Source organism: Sciurus vulgaris, assembly GCF_902686455.1.
Source record: "Sciurus vulgaris genome assembly, chromosome: 1".
In the NCBI taxonomy this organism is placed as follows: Eukaryota; Metazoa; Chordata; class Mammalia; order Rodentia; family Sciuridae; genus Sciurus; species Sciurus vulgaris.
The window spans coordinates 203,535,841-203,551,365 of NC_136461.1; the positions used below are offsets into that span (position 1 = coordinate 203,535,841).

General features: G+C 37.5%; 1 protein-coding gene across 18 annotated transcripts in view; it reads left to right on the plus strand.

Moving 5' to 3' along the window:
- PHF20L1 (PHD finger protein 20 like 1) overlaps positions 1-15,165 on the plus strand; it is a 72,758-nt gene extending 57,593 nt beyond the window's left edge. For 11 of the 18 annotated variants that reach the window (XM_079134497.1, XM_079134500.1, XM_079134482.1 and 8 more), the window contains 6 exons: positions 2,097-2,278; positions 3,213-3,312; positions 4,613-4,808; positions 8,259-8,622; positions 10,029-10,194; positions 11,833-15,165. In XM_079134497.1, coding sequence (XP_078990623.1) covers positions 2,097-2,278; positions 3,213-3,312; positions 4,613-4,808; positions 8,259-8,622; positions 10,029-10,194; positions 11,833-11,975 — 1,151 coding nt within the window. In that variant the 3' untranslated portion in view covers positions 11,976-15,165. The remainder of the gene's footprint in view (positions 1-2,096; positions 2,279-3,212; positions 3,313-4,612; positions 4,809-8,258; positions 8,623-10,028; positions 10,195-11,832) is intronic. The other 7 variants (XM_079134499.1, XM_079134493.1, XM_079134501.1 and 4 more) reach the window with 1 other exon arrangement.
- The last annotated feature ends 360 nt before the right edge of the window (positions 15,166-15,525 follow it).

Consider the following 15,525-nt stretch of genomic DNA (forward strand, 5'->3'; position numbering starts at 1 on the left):
GCATGCTGACCCCAAAAAGAACTGATGATTTTGGCCACTCGAGTGCATGTGAGTTACACACCAATTCCTTTCAGTGAGGTAGTTTTAAACACATTTTTTGTTGTATTATGATTGCCATCTATTTAATACCATGTGTATACTACAATAGTATTTGAAACTGCTTATCCATGTTATAATTGTGTACCATTTTGAAATTTGAACTTATATTCAGGAAAACCTAAGAGAAAATACTAGTTTTGGGTTTAAGCCCAAAGGGTTATGGATGGATGAAATTTTCCTCTAGAGCCTCAAAACTATTCATATTGTTCATATTAGAATGATTTTTCCTATCTCATTTCTTGTAGTTTCTTGAATACTTTCAGGTATTTCTTTACCATTACCTCATTTCTATTGACTTTATTTTTTCCAGAATGTTCTAGGACCTCAAGGAAAATATATATTTCTATAAAACATTAACTTTAATAAATAAAAACTAGAACATTCAAAAATATTGAATCAGGATAATAATATTAGAAGCTGATAGAAGAAGCATTAAGTCACATGAAATCTTTTACTTTTTACTTTTTTCAATGCTGATAATTGAACCCAGGGCTTAATGTGTGCTAAGTATGTACTCTATCACTGAGCTACATGAAATATTTAAAACAAAAGTAGCATGAATTTTTATAGTTTGAATCCAGCCAACTTCCATCTAGTCTGATTAAATCTGAAAGCAACATTTTCTCTTTATATTGACTCCTTCCTTAACCTCTTCCACAAACATTCTGGTTAGCTATGATCCATATCAGGACTCTTTCTAGCATAATTTCCTTATTTTAGGGTTACTCTCCCTTTGCTGGAGTGTTTTGTTTGAGGCCTTCAAGTTGAAACTCCTCAGGGCCATAATTGTGGGTTGGCCCACATTGAAGGTTGGACCACAGCAACCCGTCTCTTACTGGTCCTGGTCCATGGTGCTTAGTTAACAGAACGTGGCCACCCTCCACTGAATAATGCTTTGCCTTATTGTTCTTGCTGTCATGGATTCTGACATTCTAGAAAGGGGAGATAAGGGATACATGGTGAAGGAATAAGGAGCGTGTTATGACCAGTGACGGAGGGTGCAGCACTGAGGAAACACCTCTGGTGGAGAGCCTGGCTGAGAAGGCTCCGTTTTGGAAAGGCCAGCAGCAGGGTCAAGGTCTACTACATGCCTTGTGAGGACTCAGTTCCGACTTTTCTCCATCCTGACTGTAGTATCATGAAACCTTCAGTGTCTGGTCATCATTTCTTTCCCTTATGGTGTTATAAATAGATTCCCCTATGTTTAGCTTGATCTTTTTTTGAGCAAAATGATAGACTTTGTCATCTGTCTACACTGTTCAAACACAAACCTAAAGCCTGCCATTTGCATCAAGTTGTGAGGCATGATCATCCATATAATCTGGTACCTGGAATATACTTATTAATTTTTTTTAAAGAATTTTATTGGATCCCACCTTAAGAAATCCTGGTGAAATGATGAAGAACACAGTCTTTAGGATCACGCAGTTAGTATTGAGTTGGCTTTACTGCCACCTGCTGCACTACTCCTTCAAGTTATGCGCTGTATCCAAGTGCTCATGATAGGGTCTGCTGCGTATCAAGTGCACAAAAGTAGTGCTACCAAGAGTATTAATAGTATTATTATTAGGCCATAGGTGAGCAAACTCTTTCACATCACTGAAGTTGCTTATCTCTGTAGTACAAATAATAAAACCTATACTTTTTACAAACATAAAAGGGATAATGTTCATGAAAACATTGGATCAAAAGGGAAGTATGTGGAATCTATACACATTTAACATAGTAATATCAACCTTACCTTTGTTATGACCTCTGTAAGCATCAATACTAGGGAATACTTAGTGTTATTTAGAATAGTACATGTGTAAGATCAGTAGTCAGAATTACCCAATCCCCAAAAATAATGTTTCTTTGTCCAAAGAGAAGTACATTATTTGCATTTGTTTCCTGCTAGTGTAAATACTTAATAGCTTATATTCACTTCTCTGAGCTCCTTTTTTTCTGAAAAATAACATAAAAATGTGCTGAGTAAACTTTTTCTTAATATCTTCTAGATTTATCAGATGTGGAATTCCTAGATGATTCTTCAACAGAGAGTTTACTTCTTAGTGGGGATGAGTACAATCAAGACTTTGACTCAACCAATTTTGAGGAATCTCAAGATGAGGATGATGCTCTTAATGAAATTGTGCGATGTATTTGTGAAATGGATGAGGAGAATGGCTTCATGATTCAGGTAGATGGTTCACCTCTCTTCTCTGCACTAGGATATTTGCAGAATGATCGGTAGCTAGTTTCCTTATTTTAGGGACACTGTCCCTTAGCTATTGTATTTCATTTGAGGCTTTCAGGCTGAAACCCTTCAGAGTGAGCCATTACGGTGGAGAAGCCTCACATTGAATGTTGAACCACATTAGCCCTTTTCTACTGGTCTGAGTCTATGGTGCTTAATGATTAACAGTATGTAGTTACTCTCCAGTGAGTGGAATTTGAAGTGTTAAGTTTTCAATACTCATGGAAGAAAGGAAAACTCTCTTGCAAGTGTTAACAGCCTCTCCTTGTAGGAAAGATACCTGTAAGAAAAAGGGAAGCATAACACGTATTTTGTGATGATGTGGAATATTGGGAGAGGCTAGTTACCAGAACGAAGAAAGTCTAATCTCTTCTCCTTCTCCTTTTTTAATTCTCAAATAAGAGAACTAACTTCATATTTATACTCTTAAAGTTCTACTACACAAGTATTTTAAGAGTCTACAGGCATTGCTGTGAACTTGCTTTAAAAACATTCTGCATTTCAGTTAGATATTTTTGGGCTAGGGATGTCACTCAGTGGCAGAGAGCTTGCCTGGCACCTGTAAGGCCTTGGGCTTAATCCCCAGTACCCTGTCCCCGCCCCCAGAAAAAGTCTTAAGTGTGTGATTGTCTAAAAACCAGTGGGAAACAGATGAGGGAAGTTCTGACATTTTTATTATTTAAGTAACTTATCAAAATCTATTTTAATAGGTGCAAAAATAAAATCAGTCTTGATTTTATGACTTACTTTTGTTATGTTGAATGAGGATTGAACTTACTGTGGCAAGAAAGCAGACCAGCTTCTTAAGAGGTAGCATGATTCTGACTTCAAGGATACCACTGGTGGTCAGCACTAAGTCTCCTCTGTTCCCCGGCAGTGTGAAGAGTGCCTGTGCTGGCAGCACAGTGTGTGTATGGGGCTGCTGGAGGAGAGCATCCCGGAGCAGTACATCTGCTACATCTGCCGAGACCCTCCTGGTAAGGCTGCCTCACTGGGCTCATCACAAGGTGCCTGAGCAGCTGCTTGCACATTCCAGAGTGTGTCCACTACATATGGAACCATCGCTTCTTGGTCAGCTAGGGTCTGCTTCCATATAAAAATTTTAAATTAAAATTTTCACTGTTACAGTTTGACTTTCGTATTAATTGCTTAGACATACTAGCATGAAAGACTTCTTGGAAAACTAACCTTTGTCTGTTCTTGTGTTATTGGTTTTAGTGAGGCTAATTTACAGTGATTTGAGTGGATAATAGTTTTCATGTGCACTCCTCCTGGAAGATTTTGAAGAAGTTTCTAGTAGGGCTACATATTCAGCTCATTGTGGAGTAGATGAGCTCTCAGGTCATTGCCTGTAATCACCTTTTTTTTTTTTTTTAACTGATGGGACAACTAGAGCACAAAAAATTGCCTTGTACAAAGGGATAGCACTAAACATGGCAGAATGAGGAGAAGCCAGAGCTTTTTGACTCTTAATCCATTGTGTGTTCTATTTCATGCCTTTCTCTATGTCAAAAGGGTCTTCAGGTAGCAAGTTCTGCATACTGAATATAGTTTCAGCCTCAGTGGCAGAAAATAACTATGTGTTCTCAAATAAAAGGCAAATGAACTGTTCCCATGCCTACCAAAAAGAAAAAGAAAAACTCACAATAAGATGCAAGAGAATTATTGAGACCTATATCAGTGAGACATTTGATACTCATTCTGTCAGTAGCCTTTATTGGATGCCTACTGTCTGCCAAATACTGTGGTCAAATGAGTGATTCAGGCCATACCCTCAGCTGACTCGCAGTGGAGGAGGGGGCACGGACATGTGAGTATCTGATTGTAACAGGATCTGATTTGTATTAACATTGAGGCTAGAGGACACTATGAGATCATGGACGTAAGAGCAGGGTTCCCTGTTTGCTCAACTAGAATTCTTTGTTTCACCCAGTTAGAAACAGAGGTTAGTGAGAGAAAGAAGAACCCCTATAGTTTGTGTCCAGCCCTGTTAGCCATTTTAGAGGACATATGTCTCATACATAGAATTTCAGTGCACTCAGGGTTCCCTTCACAACTGTCATCTGCTGCTGACGACATCCTTAATGGAGTTTGAGTCGCCCTAGTAGGCGGGAGCATCAAAGGTGTACAAGGGTTCTCTCCAGCACCATGCCTGTGTTTTGAATCCAGCTTAAAGCCAGACCTTGCCTTGCTAATGCATAACATGAAGGGTAGCAGCTGAGGGGAGGCCTGAGTAAGTGGAACCCTTTGTGACTTTAATGTCAACTTCATCTACAGGTCAGAGGTGGAGTGCAAAGTATCGTTATGATAAGGATTGGTTGAATAATGGGAGAATGTGTGGGTTATCATTTTTAAAAGAAAATTATTCTCATCTCAATGCCAAAAAGATAGTTTCCACACATCATCTGCTTGCTGATGTCTATGGTGTAACAGAAGTACTACACGGGTTACAGCTGAAGATCGGAATCCTAAAGTAAGTGAAGTGTGGTGAGGGAGGGTCACACTTCAGTGCACCTTTGAACTAAAGTCAGAAAAAGAGAAAAATAAACCAATCATAAATTTGAAAAGAAAAAATAAAAGCAAAATGAATGCATGTAGCCTTTTGAAGAAGGTCCAGAGTAGCAGTTTGGAAGTGCGAATAGATATTTAAAAGTCTACTGTTTAAAACTAAGGAAAGACCAGTGACCCTCTGGACGACTGCTCCTGCTGCCTGCTGCCGTAGAGGGCAAGCATCTGGGTCAGGGTCCTACTGCATCTAGTGATCCAGCCAGGTGGGGTCTGGGCTCGCCGTTCCTCGTGCTCACTGTGTGCACAGACCTAAGGTTTGCATTTCACACCTTCATTGGTGAGCCCTGTGTTTTGTGTCCTTCAGGAATGTTTTTGAGGTAAAATACATTCTAGGCTGGATGAGTGTGTTCTGTGATTACCTTAGAGTCGATTGAGACCAGCTAGAGGACCTGGCAGATCCTGGAACCTGCCTCAGTTGTGCACCAAAAATATTTTAATCCTAAATGATTTCCCCTTAAAGAAAAGACTGAAGTGCCCTGAGTGACAGATTAGAGTGTTTTTCAAGGCCTGTATTAATTTCTTCCTAATTCCTAACAAGAATTCTTTAAAATAACATACAGAAAATTCATATTTTATGTAAAAATAGATTACTGTTTCACTGGGTACTCACAGGATTTTCTTCAGACTTGCCCTTTCCCTCCTTCCATCCCTGTTCCTGGGTCTCCTGCATCCTTCCCTTGTGATTTCGGCCGTTCTCGGTCCTCGCTGGTATCGCTCAGCTTGCCTGTGGTATTTCACGTGAGTGGTTACGTGCCTTGCAGTTCCCTGTGGCTCCAGGCTCGCACTCTTTCAGCCCTTCCTTCAGACCATTGCCTGGAAGATAAAAAGAAGCTTGTTTCTTGACAGCATAGTTGTCTCCCTTTCTCATGGTGAGCACAGCATTTACTCAGAGTCCTTCTGTAACACATGCTGTGTTGCCCTGTCTTTCCCAAGTTTTTTCCCTTAGTGGTCCAGCTACACCAAACCATAAACCCTGAATGAAGCATGCTTTTGTTTTCTTTCTTCCCTTTTTTTTTTTTTTTTTTTTCCTTTTCACAGTACTGGGGATTGAACCCAGAGGCACTTTACCACCATACCCCTCAGCCCTTACTTTTGTTTGAGACAGGGTTGTTACACTGAGTTGCCTAGGCTGGCCTTAAATTTGCTCTCCTCCTACCTCATCCTCCCCAGTTGCTGGAATTACAGAGGGGCACCACTGTGCCAAGCTGGTGGCATGCTTTGTTATAGATGTAGGCCAAGTACACCCAGAATAGCCTTCTGCCACTTGTCTGCCTAGCAGATGCCTTATCATGATTACCTGCCCAATGAGAACTGGCCACTCTTTTCTTGGAAAACTGCATACTGCTGTCATGCACTTTGATGTGCTTGATTTTTTTATGTCTGTCTCCCCTAAATAAACCAGAGGTTTCTTTGAAGTAGGGCTCATCTTATCATTTTATCCCTAGTGCAGAGTGTAAGGGGTAAGTAGTAACTGTTAAGTGAAATTTGTTACAATTGTGTGTCATGAACCTAAGCTAGGGATGTGACTTAGTGGTTGAGTGCTCCTGAGTGTCCCTGAATAAGGATTTCTGTATTAAAAACTATGTAAATGCCAAGTCTTGAAGGAGAGAGTAATGGATTAGGCCTTTTTTAAAAACCTCGTTTTCTTCCTTCTTGGTTTCAAAATGAGTTTCTCCACATTCGTAATTATTGCTAAGGATTTTAGCTGGACCATTTCTGCCTTATATGCCTATAAACACTCTTTATGTTAATATTTCTGATAGTAGTATAATTTTTCTTATTATCTATTATTTATTGAAAGTACTACATGCCAGAAAAAATCACTTTCATGTGATACTTCATTTAATTCTTAAAATAAGCCTGGAAAATAAATCTCACTTTAAAAATAAGAATGGCTTGTCAAAGATGTAGATTACATCACTTGCCCGTGTTCTCAGTGGGCACAGGAGGATTCTGATCATTGGACTACTGAACTACAGTAGCCAGGTTCTGTTTTCACTATGAGATTTTTGAGTGTTTTCTGAATATTGAAGTTTCAAGATATAAAGGATAAAATTTGTATTTTTAGAAACAGCACATAGACTATTACTAGAAGAAAACTGACTTGACTTTTTGTGTCATTTGGAAGTTACTGATTTGCATTCAATATTATTGAAGCTTTTGAAAGGGTTATGCCTCTCAAATAGCCTTCTTTCATGTATGCTCCTATTACTAGAATCCTGTTGTACTTGTGGTAAAAGGTGTGGTAAACGCCACTTTAACTATTACAGAATTAACTGAGAGTGTCATGCTCTCCTGTCTTCAGTAAGGAAGGGTTAAGGGGATGCTATGATAGACGGTGATGGGGAGTAAATAGTACAATTGCTTTGGAGGTCAGTTGGGCAGCAACACCTACAATAAAAAATATATGCCATTCATCAATTCCATTTCTAGAAATTTATCAACTGAATTTTTCTCATGTATGTGCAAAGATATACACACAGATTCACACCCACCTATCAGTGGGAAATTGTTTGACTAGACTGAACTGGTAGGCAGTACTCTTCAGCCACTAGATCAAATAAAAGTAAGACAAACCTGTGTTCTGATTGGCAAGATGCCCATAATGTGTTATGGAGAAAAAAGGCAAAGTCATATAAGTTTCAGTTATAGCAAAAGGAAAAAGTGTAGCTTATCCATTTAAAAAAAATAATTATATTGAAAAAGTCTGGAAAATGATATCTCAGTTATTTATGATTGCCAGGAGGGAGAGACTTTTACTTTCTATACATTGATAGTTGAAATTTTTTTGTCATGAGAAGTTTATCACCTTTCGAGTAAAGGTTTTTAAATATGTCACATTAAAGTATTCATATCATACAATGAAAAAACTGCATTAAAATCAGTAGATCCCAGTGACTGGGGATGTTAAAGCAAGAGGATTTTGAGTTCAAAGCCAGCCTCAGCAAAAGCAAGGTCCTAAGCAGCTCAGTGAGACCCTGTCTCTAAATAAAATACAAAATAGGGCTGGGGATGTAGCTTAGTGGTTGAGTGTCCCTGAGTTCAATCCCTGGTATAAAAAAAATAGAAAAAGAAATGCGTACATCAAATGATAACCTTAATGGTCAATAGAATTAAATTCATTATTGCATTTCTGGGTATTTCATTGAAACTGAAAGAATTCCAATTTAAATTTTGGATGAAATTCTAGAGTAAGTTAACTTAAAGAATACTGTTGTCTTGAGTCCTGACCTCCTCCTAATCTAGTTCTGAAATTTATTATGGTCTTTTAACTTGTTGCTAGATTTTTTTTAAACTGAATTACTATTTCAGTAATTAAATTACTATTTAACTGAATTACCAACTTTGTTTTAAGGAATAAACATCATCCTGACCTTCATCTTTGGGCTTGTTCTGGAAAGCGAAAAGACCAAGATCAAGGAATGACTGGACTGGAGAAAAAAACAACAGTTCAAGACACAGTTAATCTCGAAGAAAAGAAATATATACAGAACCATAAAGAACCACCTCGTCTGCCCCTAAAAGTGGAAGGAACGTACATAACAAGTGAACACAGCTATCAAAAACCACCCAGTTTTGGTCAGGACTGCAAATCTCTTGCAGAGCCAGGGAGCTCTGATGATGATGATGTCAGCAGTTTTGAAGAAGAACAGGAATTCCACACAGGAGATAAAAACCATTCACAGTACTCAGCAAAAGAACATGGAATGCCAGAAAAGGTAAAGTTGGTTCATTTGTCTGTGTGGATACAATGATGGAGTAACAAAGGAAAACTTTTTATAAAACATACTGAGTTCCCAGGTTCTGCCTCTATTCCAAAGTTTATGATTGCCTGGTTAAAGACATTTTTTAGTTTCTGTATAGGGAAACACTATCCATTTAAATATTTAATTATGCCCTGATTCAGAATTGCTATAATTCAATAAAGCTGTTAGCCTAACAAAAGTCTCAATTTTATAAGCACAATTACATGCTTTCAAAAACTAATGAGCCACATTTTCAAATGAAAATGTACATGTGACAGAACATGGAAGTACATATGTGTATAGTAATTTGTTTTTCTTTTTCTGTGATATAAGTAAAACATGATATTTTGTCTTTTTAAAAATTTTAACATTTTTAAATGCGTATCACTCTCATTATGCAACAAGCTGAATTTTTAAAAAATTTTTTTCATAGAAGTAGATGGACAGCATACCTTTATTTTATTTGCTTATTTTTTGGTGGTTTGTTAAGGATTGAACCCAGTGCCTCACATGTGCTAGCAAGAACTCTGCCACTGAGCCCCAGCCCCGGCCCACAAAAGCTGAATTTTTAACGACCTTATATACACTGAGTATCTATAAGCTTATTTCCTGTTCATTTGTATTATCTTCAAGATGTTGTGTTTTCATTTTTTTAAATTCATTTTTCAGTTAGCAAGGTCACTTTAAAATTTGTTTTTTTAGAAAGTATTCTGTTTTCCTTATCAAATAGTAGCTGTAAATACGTACTTAACCAAATTTGGAAGGTTTACACTTTATGAAATTTGGGGTAAATTATTTTGTCAAATTAATACCCCCCCATTGTAAAATAATTATCTCTAGCAAATCCACATTGAAGTGTTTGTGTGTGTGTGTATGTGTGCGTTAAACAGTTTTTACTCCGGGAGTTTTTTAAAGGTTTTACCTTTCTTCCAGATCATTTATGTAACTGGGACAGTAAAGGTCAGTCTGTAGGTAGCTAGACTTTGACAGTTTTCTTGATTTTTTTCCATCATTGCTTTGCCATCACTTCACTAATATCACCATTTGAAATTAATTGAGGAAAAATCCAGTCCATATTAACTAGTCATTCTAATTATGGAATAGAATGAGTGACTCATTTACTTAGCACATTTCATTGAGTCCTTTTCCCCTGCATAGCACTGTACTAGGTGTGTAGAGGCACATCTGCTCCTGAGAACACTAGATATACTTTGATTATGTCCCTGCCTTTACTTTCAAGACATCCAAGGAGGCAGATCAGATTTCAGAGATCATTGTGGGTGATGAGGTTTTTATTGTGCCTTTCCCTTTTTGACACTGCATTTCATCTAGCTCTATGTGTTTTATTTTGTTTTGTATTTCCCAATGGTCCTTTGGAGAAGAATTCAGCTTCAGGGACTAAGGCATTTGTGTATAATGATAAAAAGGGCACCGAAGACCCAGGAGACTCACACCTTCAGTGGCAGCTCAATCTTCTCACACACATAGAAAATGTGCAGGATGAAGTCACCAGCAGGATGGACTTAATAGAAAAAGAAGTCGATGGTAATTTAACAAAGACCTAAATACAATTTCTATAGAGTGTTTATTGCTATTATGAAGTTCAAATTTTTTAAAACAATAGGATGAAAACTAGAGATGTTTTCCATACCAATGGGAGTTTCAGTGTTCCTTTTACACTGTATTTATCATATGTAAGCTCTTTTAGGCTCTAGACTTTGTGACTGGGTATTTATTATCTTAGTGGCTTTCGTTTTATTTTCATAAGATGGATATTTATTAAATATTTTCCAGGCTCAGAGTGGAATACTCATGGAATATTTATTAGTTTTATTGAACTAAATTTTCTTTGGAAGTCAGCATACAGAATTTAAGCATATTAGAAATATGAGGGGGAAACATTCTGGTATTTATTTTCACTTAGGTTAGTGTTATTTAAGTGGAATTAACAAAAACTCCTTCAAGGTCAAGTAGGTAAACCTTAAGTTTGCATATGAATTTTCAAATTGTTTCCTCTTCTATTTTTTAATTTTATCATCACACAGGAGCCCTGGAAAATAGGCAGGAAAGATAATCATCCCCATTTTGTATTTGAGAAACTAGCATGCATTGGCTGGCCGATTCCCAAGGCAGCCTTTTCCCGAGCTCCTTGGTGCCTTTCTCCTCCTAACCTCACAGGCTACATTCCACCTGTGCCCGCCGGGCTCTGTGGAAGCAGGCAGGACCCCACCGCTGTACAAGTTGAAGCTCTTCGTATATTTTCTTCCCCTGAGAAAATAAAAAGAAAATGGACATCCAGTTCAGGAGCATCTTCTGTTTGATTTTAAGCTAATTGTAAGGTTAACGTTTTAGTAGATTTTTGAAGAAAAGAAAATGCAACTTGACACATTCCATATTTTAGGGATAGAGTTTCAAAGGAAAACAATAAAAAATGAAGAATGTAATTAATTGCATTCTGTCTGGAACTTTAGTATACTTTCATGTTTTTTAGTATCCTTGCATGTTTTTGAGAAATGGTGGTGAAGAGGACACTGAGAAATTGCCACCTCTTTCCATTTTTTTTGATTTTTTTTTTTTTGGTTGTACATGAACACAGTACCTTTATTTTATATTTGTGCCAAGGATCAAACCCAGGGCCTCATGCATGCTAGGGGAGCAATCTACCACTGAGCCATGACCCCAGCCCCGGTCTTTCCCTTTGTTAAAAAGGAGGATAAAGTAGAAATGATTTTCATCTAAATTAGTAGAAAACTTGAGAAGACACAGGGAACTGTCTCTTCCTGTTGCGGAAGAGAGTAAAAGGAAACATTGAAAATGAAGTTAGTTTATATATACGTAAAAAGAACAATTGGGCCAGAGATGTTGCCCAGTGGCGGAGCACCTGCCTGGCCTGCAGAGCTGCTGGGCTCCGTCCCCAGGGTGGAGTGGAGTTCGGCCGAGGAAGGGTCACCTAAATGAGAGAGAGAAGTTACCCACCTCACCCGCCGCCGAGAAGGGTTGGAACTCTTTCCAACCCTTCTGAAAGGTGGGCAGGAATAAGCAGAACTGGCTGGAGTGTGCAGGCCTTCTGAAGGCGGTACATGAGTGCTTGGCTCAGTCACCCTTCCAACCGTCTAGTTATCCAGTTTTCTCACTGCTCTTCCAGATGCCTTTTAAATTTGTTTGTTCTCTTCTCCTTTTTAGTTCTGGAAAGCTGGCTTGATTTCACAGGGGAGTTGGAGCCACCAGATCCTCTCACGAGACTGCCCCAACTTAAACGCCACATAAAACAGCTCCTGATTGACATGGGCAAAGTACAACAAATAGCGACTCTTTGCTCTGTATGACAACAGTAACACTCAATGAAAATAATGTGGCTGTCTTCAGTGGAATCATTTTTATCATCCACATGATTGCTAACGTGGATAGTTAAAAGGCTGAGTCATGTTTGGTCATTTACTGCTTTGTGGCATCAGTAAGATGGTACCTTGGAGAGGAAAATGAAGAACAGCTTTATCAGGGAAGCTGATACTAAAAATATATATATATGAGCAAGCTGCAGATAATAATATGTTATATGCCAAGGATCAGTGAAGTAGAATATAATCTATACTAAGGGAATCGAATTGGCAGGATTTTGAATAGTTGCTTACCATGAAGCTCAAGATACCTGTAGAAAGGAATATGGTTTGTTTCTATAGTTTTTAGTAGAAAGATCCATGTTTATAAACTAGCATTGGCTAAAAACAAAATTGTAAAGGAAATTTAAATTCTGGAGAGTTCTACAAGGTTGCTCTAAGAACTTCCATCTCAGCAGTTGGATCCAGCTGCATGGAAATTTAGGTTATTCAAACTTTCATAGGATCATGAGCTGTTTCTTGGGTGATGAATGTCCTTAATCAGAAAACTGACAGTGGAAGTCTCACTTTTTGGGAAAACGATTGTGGAATTCTTATTTCATTATGAATGTATTTAAAAAACAAACACCAAATAATTGGAATTTATTTCAGGCATTAAGCTCATTAAAAACAAACTGGCTTGCAGAAGGGTCTGATGTGCCAAATATTAATAATACTGCTGGAAAGAGGATAGTTTATATTCCGTGAGTTCTTCTACCCTGTCTTACATAATGCCATCAGTCCCTCCCAAACCTGTAGACCAACATGTACTATATATGCCATATATATAGTTGAATGGCAGTATTCAGGCTTCAGCGTACAGTTTGATCCTGGGTAAGCTTGGTGTTTGCCTTCAGAAAAAAATTATAAATAACCTCAGCTGGGATGAGGAGTGACAAAAATATCAAAATAATTTGTGGCTGTGGATTTTTTTAACTGCTAGTAATGGAATACTGGAAAAGCTTCATTTCTGAAGATGAATTTTATTTTTAAAAAATATATGCGCACTCAAAACTTTTAGCTTTGATTGCAGATGGACAGATTTCTGAAACCAAAGGCAACTAAGTTGCTGTGTTAGCTCTTGCTGGATTTTGAGCCTAGGTCCTACTGTCCACCAGTCCTGTGAGTTGTATGCGCCCCCAGTGCTACGTACGCAGGTGTACGTAAGTGTGTATGCTTGTTTTAAACAAACACTCAACGTACATATGTACATAATCGACACATATTTATATCACACATATCTAGTTTTATTACTATAGACTATACGAATTGGTGGTTAACATGAAATGTTACCTTTTAACAGACTGTTTTTAAAAATTAAAAATGTATGTACAGGTTTTGAAATTTTTTTAAAAGGGGAAAAAGACTGTTAAGAGGAGGCTTTTGATGACATATAACACTTGAATATTTTATGCCTCATTCTGTTTATCAGTTCTAGCGATCTGTATAAATGTATTTTAGAACTGATGGACAGTGAACTTGAATTTATCTTTGATAAGAATACATGCCACTGTACATTCAGATATTATTTAAATTTGCAAACACACTGTTCTATATGTAAGGTACTGTATGTAAAACTCTTTATTAAAACTGTTCCACATATCCTAAAATTTCAGCTTGCCTTTTTGCGGCCTTATATTTTGATGTGAATATTAAAAGAATATGCAAAATAGTCAGAAATTTTTATTGCCTTTTGAGATTCTCCAACTTGAAAAATGTGCCAAAGATCAACAGACATAAAGTGTAGTCCTGTGCATTTATTTCTGGTAATTCACTTTGTCAGATATTTTACTGAAATATTAAAAGCTTTAGCTGAGGTCACATTGTGGGGTAGTTGCTTAAATTTGCATATTAAAGTGAAAAGTAGTGCCTATATTCAATGTGTGGAGTAAATTTGCTAATGTCTGTATTTCAAAATTGATACCATACCTTTCATATGTATTTAAAAATAGTGGCTCTCTTATGTTTTCTCTTGGGGCTTAATTCTAGATGCTGAGCCTCTATCTTCTTTTTTTCAGAAATGGAGCAGTAGCCTCCTTGTCCCCATGCCTAGTGGTATTGCCTAGGGTCCTGTCACTACGCAGAAGACCTCTGCACCCAGTAACTCTCGTCTGCCCAGCCCTGGTGAATATGCTCAAGTTAATGCATGTTCATTTGTGTACAGGTTCAGCATCCCTAACCCCAATTTCTGAAATGCTCCAAGTTCCGGAACTTTTGGAGTGATGAGAGGGCACTGCAAGTGGAAAATTTCCTAACAGGCCTCCTGTGGCCAGGCACAGTTAAGAGGCAGGCTCACTGAAAATAGCGTGTACAGTTAACTTCAGGCTGTGTGTATTAAGTATATGTGAAGCATAAATGAAGTTCATGTTTAGATAGGGTTCTATCCCAAGATGTTTAATGATGCAAATGCAAATATCCCAAAATCTGAGAAAATCCAAAATCCAAAAACATTTCTGGTTCTAAGCATTTCTGATAAGGAATACTAAGTCTATATCCTAGATCACTTTGTTAGTGGTCTGCAAATTGGAAAATCCCTTGTTAGATTACTAAAAGTTTTGGTCTGTGCAAATTAATTGGAAATCTGATTTTTAAAATTTATATCTTTAAATATTGCTTGTATGCATATATAGCCATTTACTGTACAGTGTATCAGTAATTGGATGCAGCCTTTTAGCAACTAATGGTCTGAACCTTTGAGAAAGTAAATTAGTTTTGGAGAAGCAGATCTGTTGTGAGAAGTGTCAGATGAGTTTTTTTTTTTTTTTAACTTTTAGCCTTTAAAACAAATCACTATGTATATTTAAATACAAGCAATAAACTAGAAAGGATGTTTCTTTAAAAGATGATGTTTTGTTTGCTGTTCAGACAGTACAATGAGCCTGAATTGGGAGGGATGCCCCTTAGGATGTTACTGATAAGTTTAATTTGTATTTCTTCACACTTGTTTGTGGTTCTACTGACTTATTTTCATATTTTAAGAGTAATGTACTTTTTCCCTAAAGGAATGTGGTTATTATCGTTCCAGGTAATGCCCCTTTTCCTAAACACTAATTTTCACTGACTTCCTCGCCAATGTGTATATTTCACCTGTTTAAAATGAAGCATACCATTTCCCTCCAATAAAGTGTATCACCTGCCAGTGTCCCTGTCTCTGTTAATAACATTGCCCTAATAAGAGTCTGGGCTCCAAGTGCTGAGCTGTCTCTCATATCCTTTTCATCACCAGATGTGGTGATTTCCTCCAAATGGATGATGCTGTCTTCCTCCTCATCCCCACTGGGAGCCCACCATTTTTTATGTTATGGAGATATTACTTCTGGCTTCTAACTTTGTCTTCATTCTAATTAGTCTCCACCAGACTAGACGATTAACATTTAATGAGTACCTGTTCTGTGCTAGGCATTATGCATATTATGGGCAATTTCTAATTTAACTATTTTATAAGATAGGATAAAAACCATCATTTCCTGAATGAGGATGCTGAGGTTTAGGAACTTTT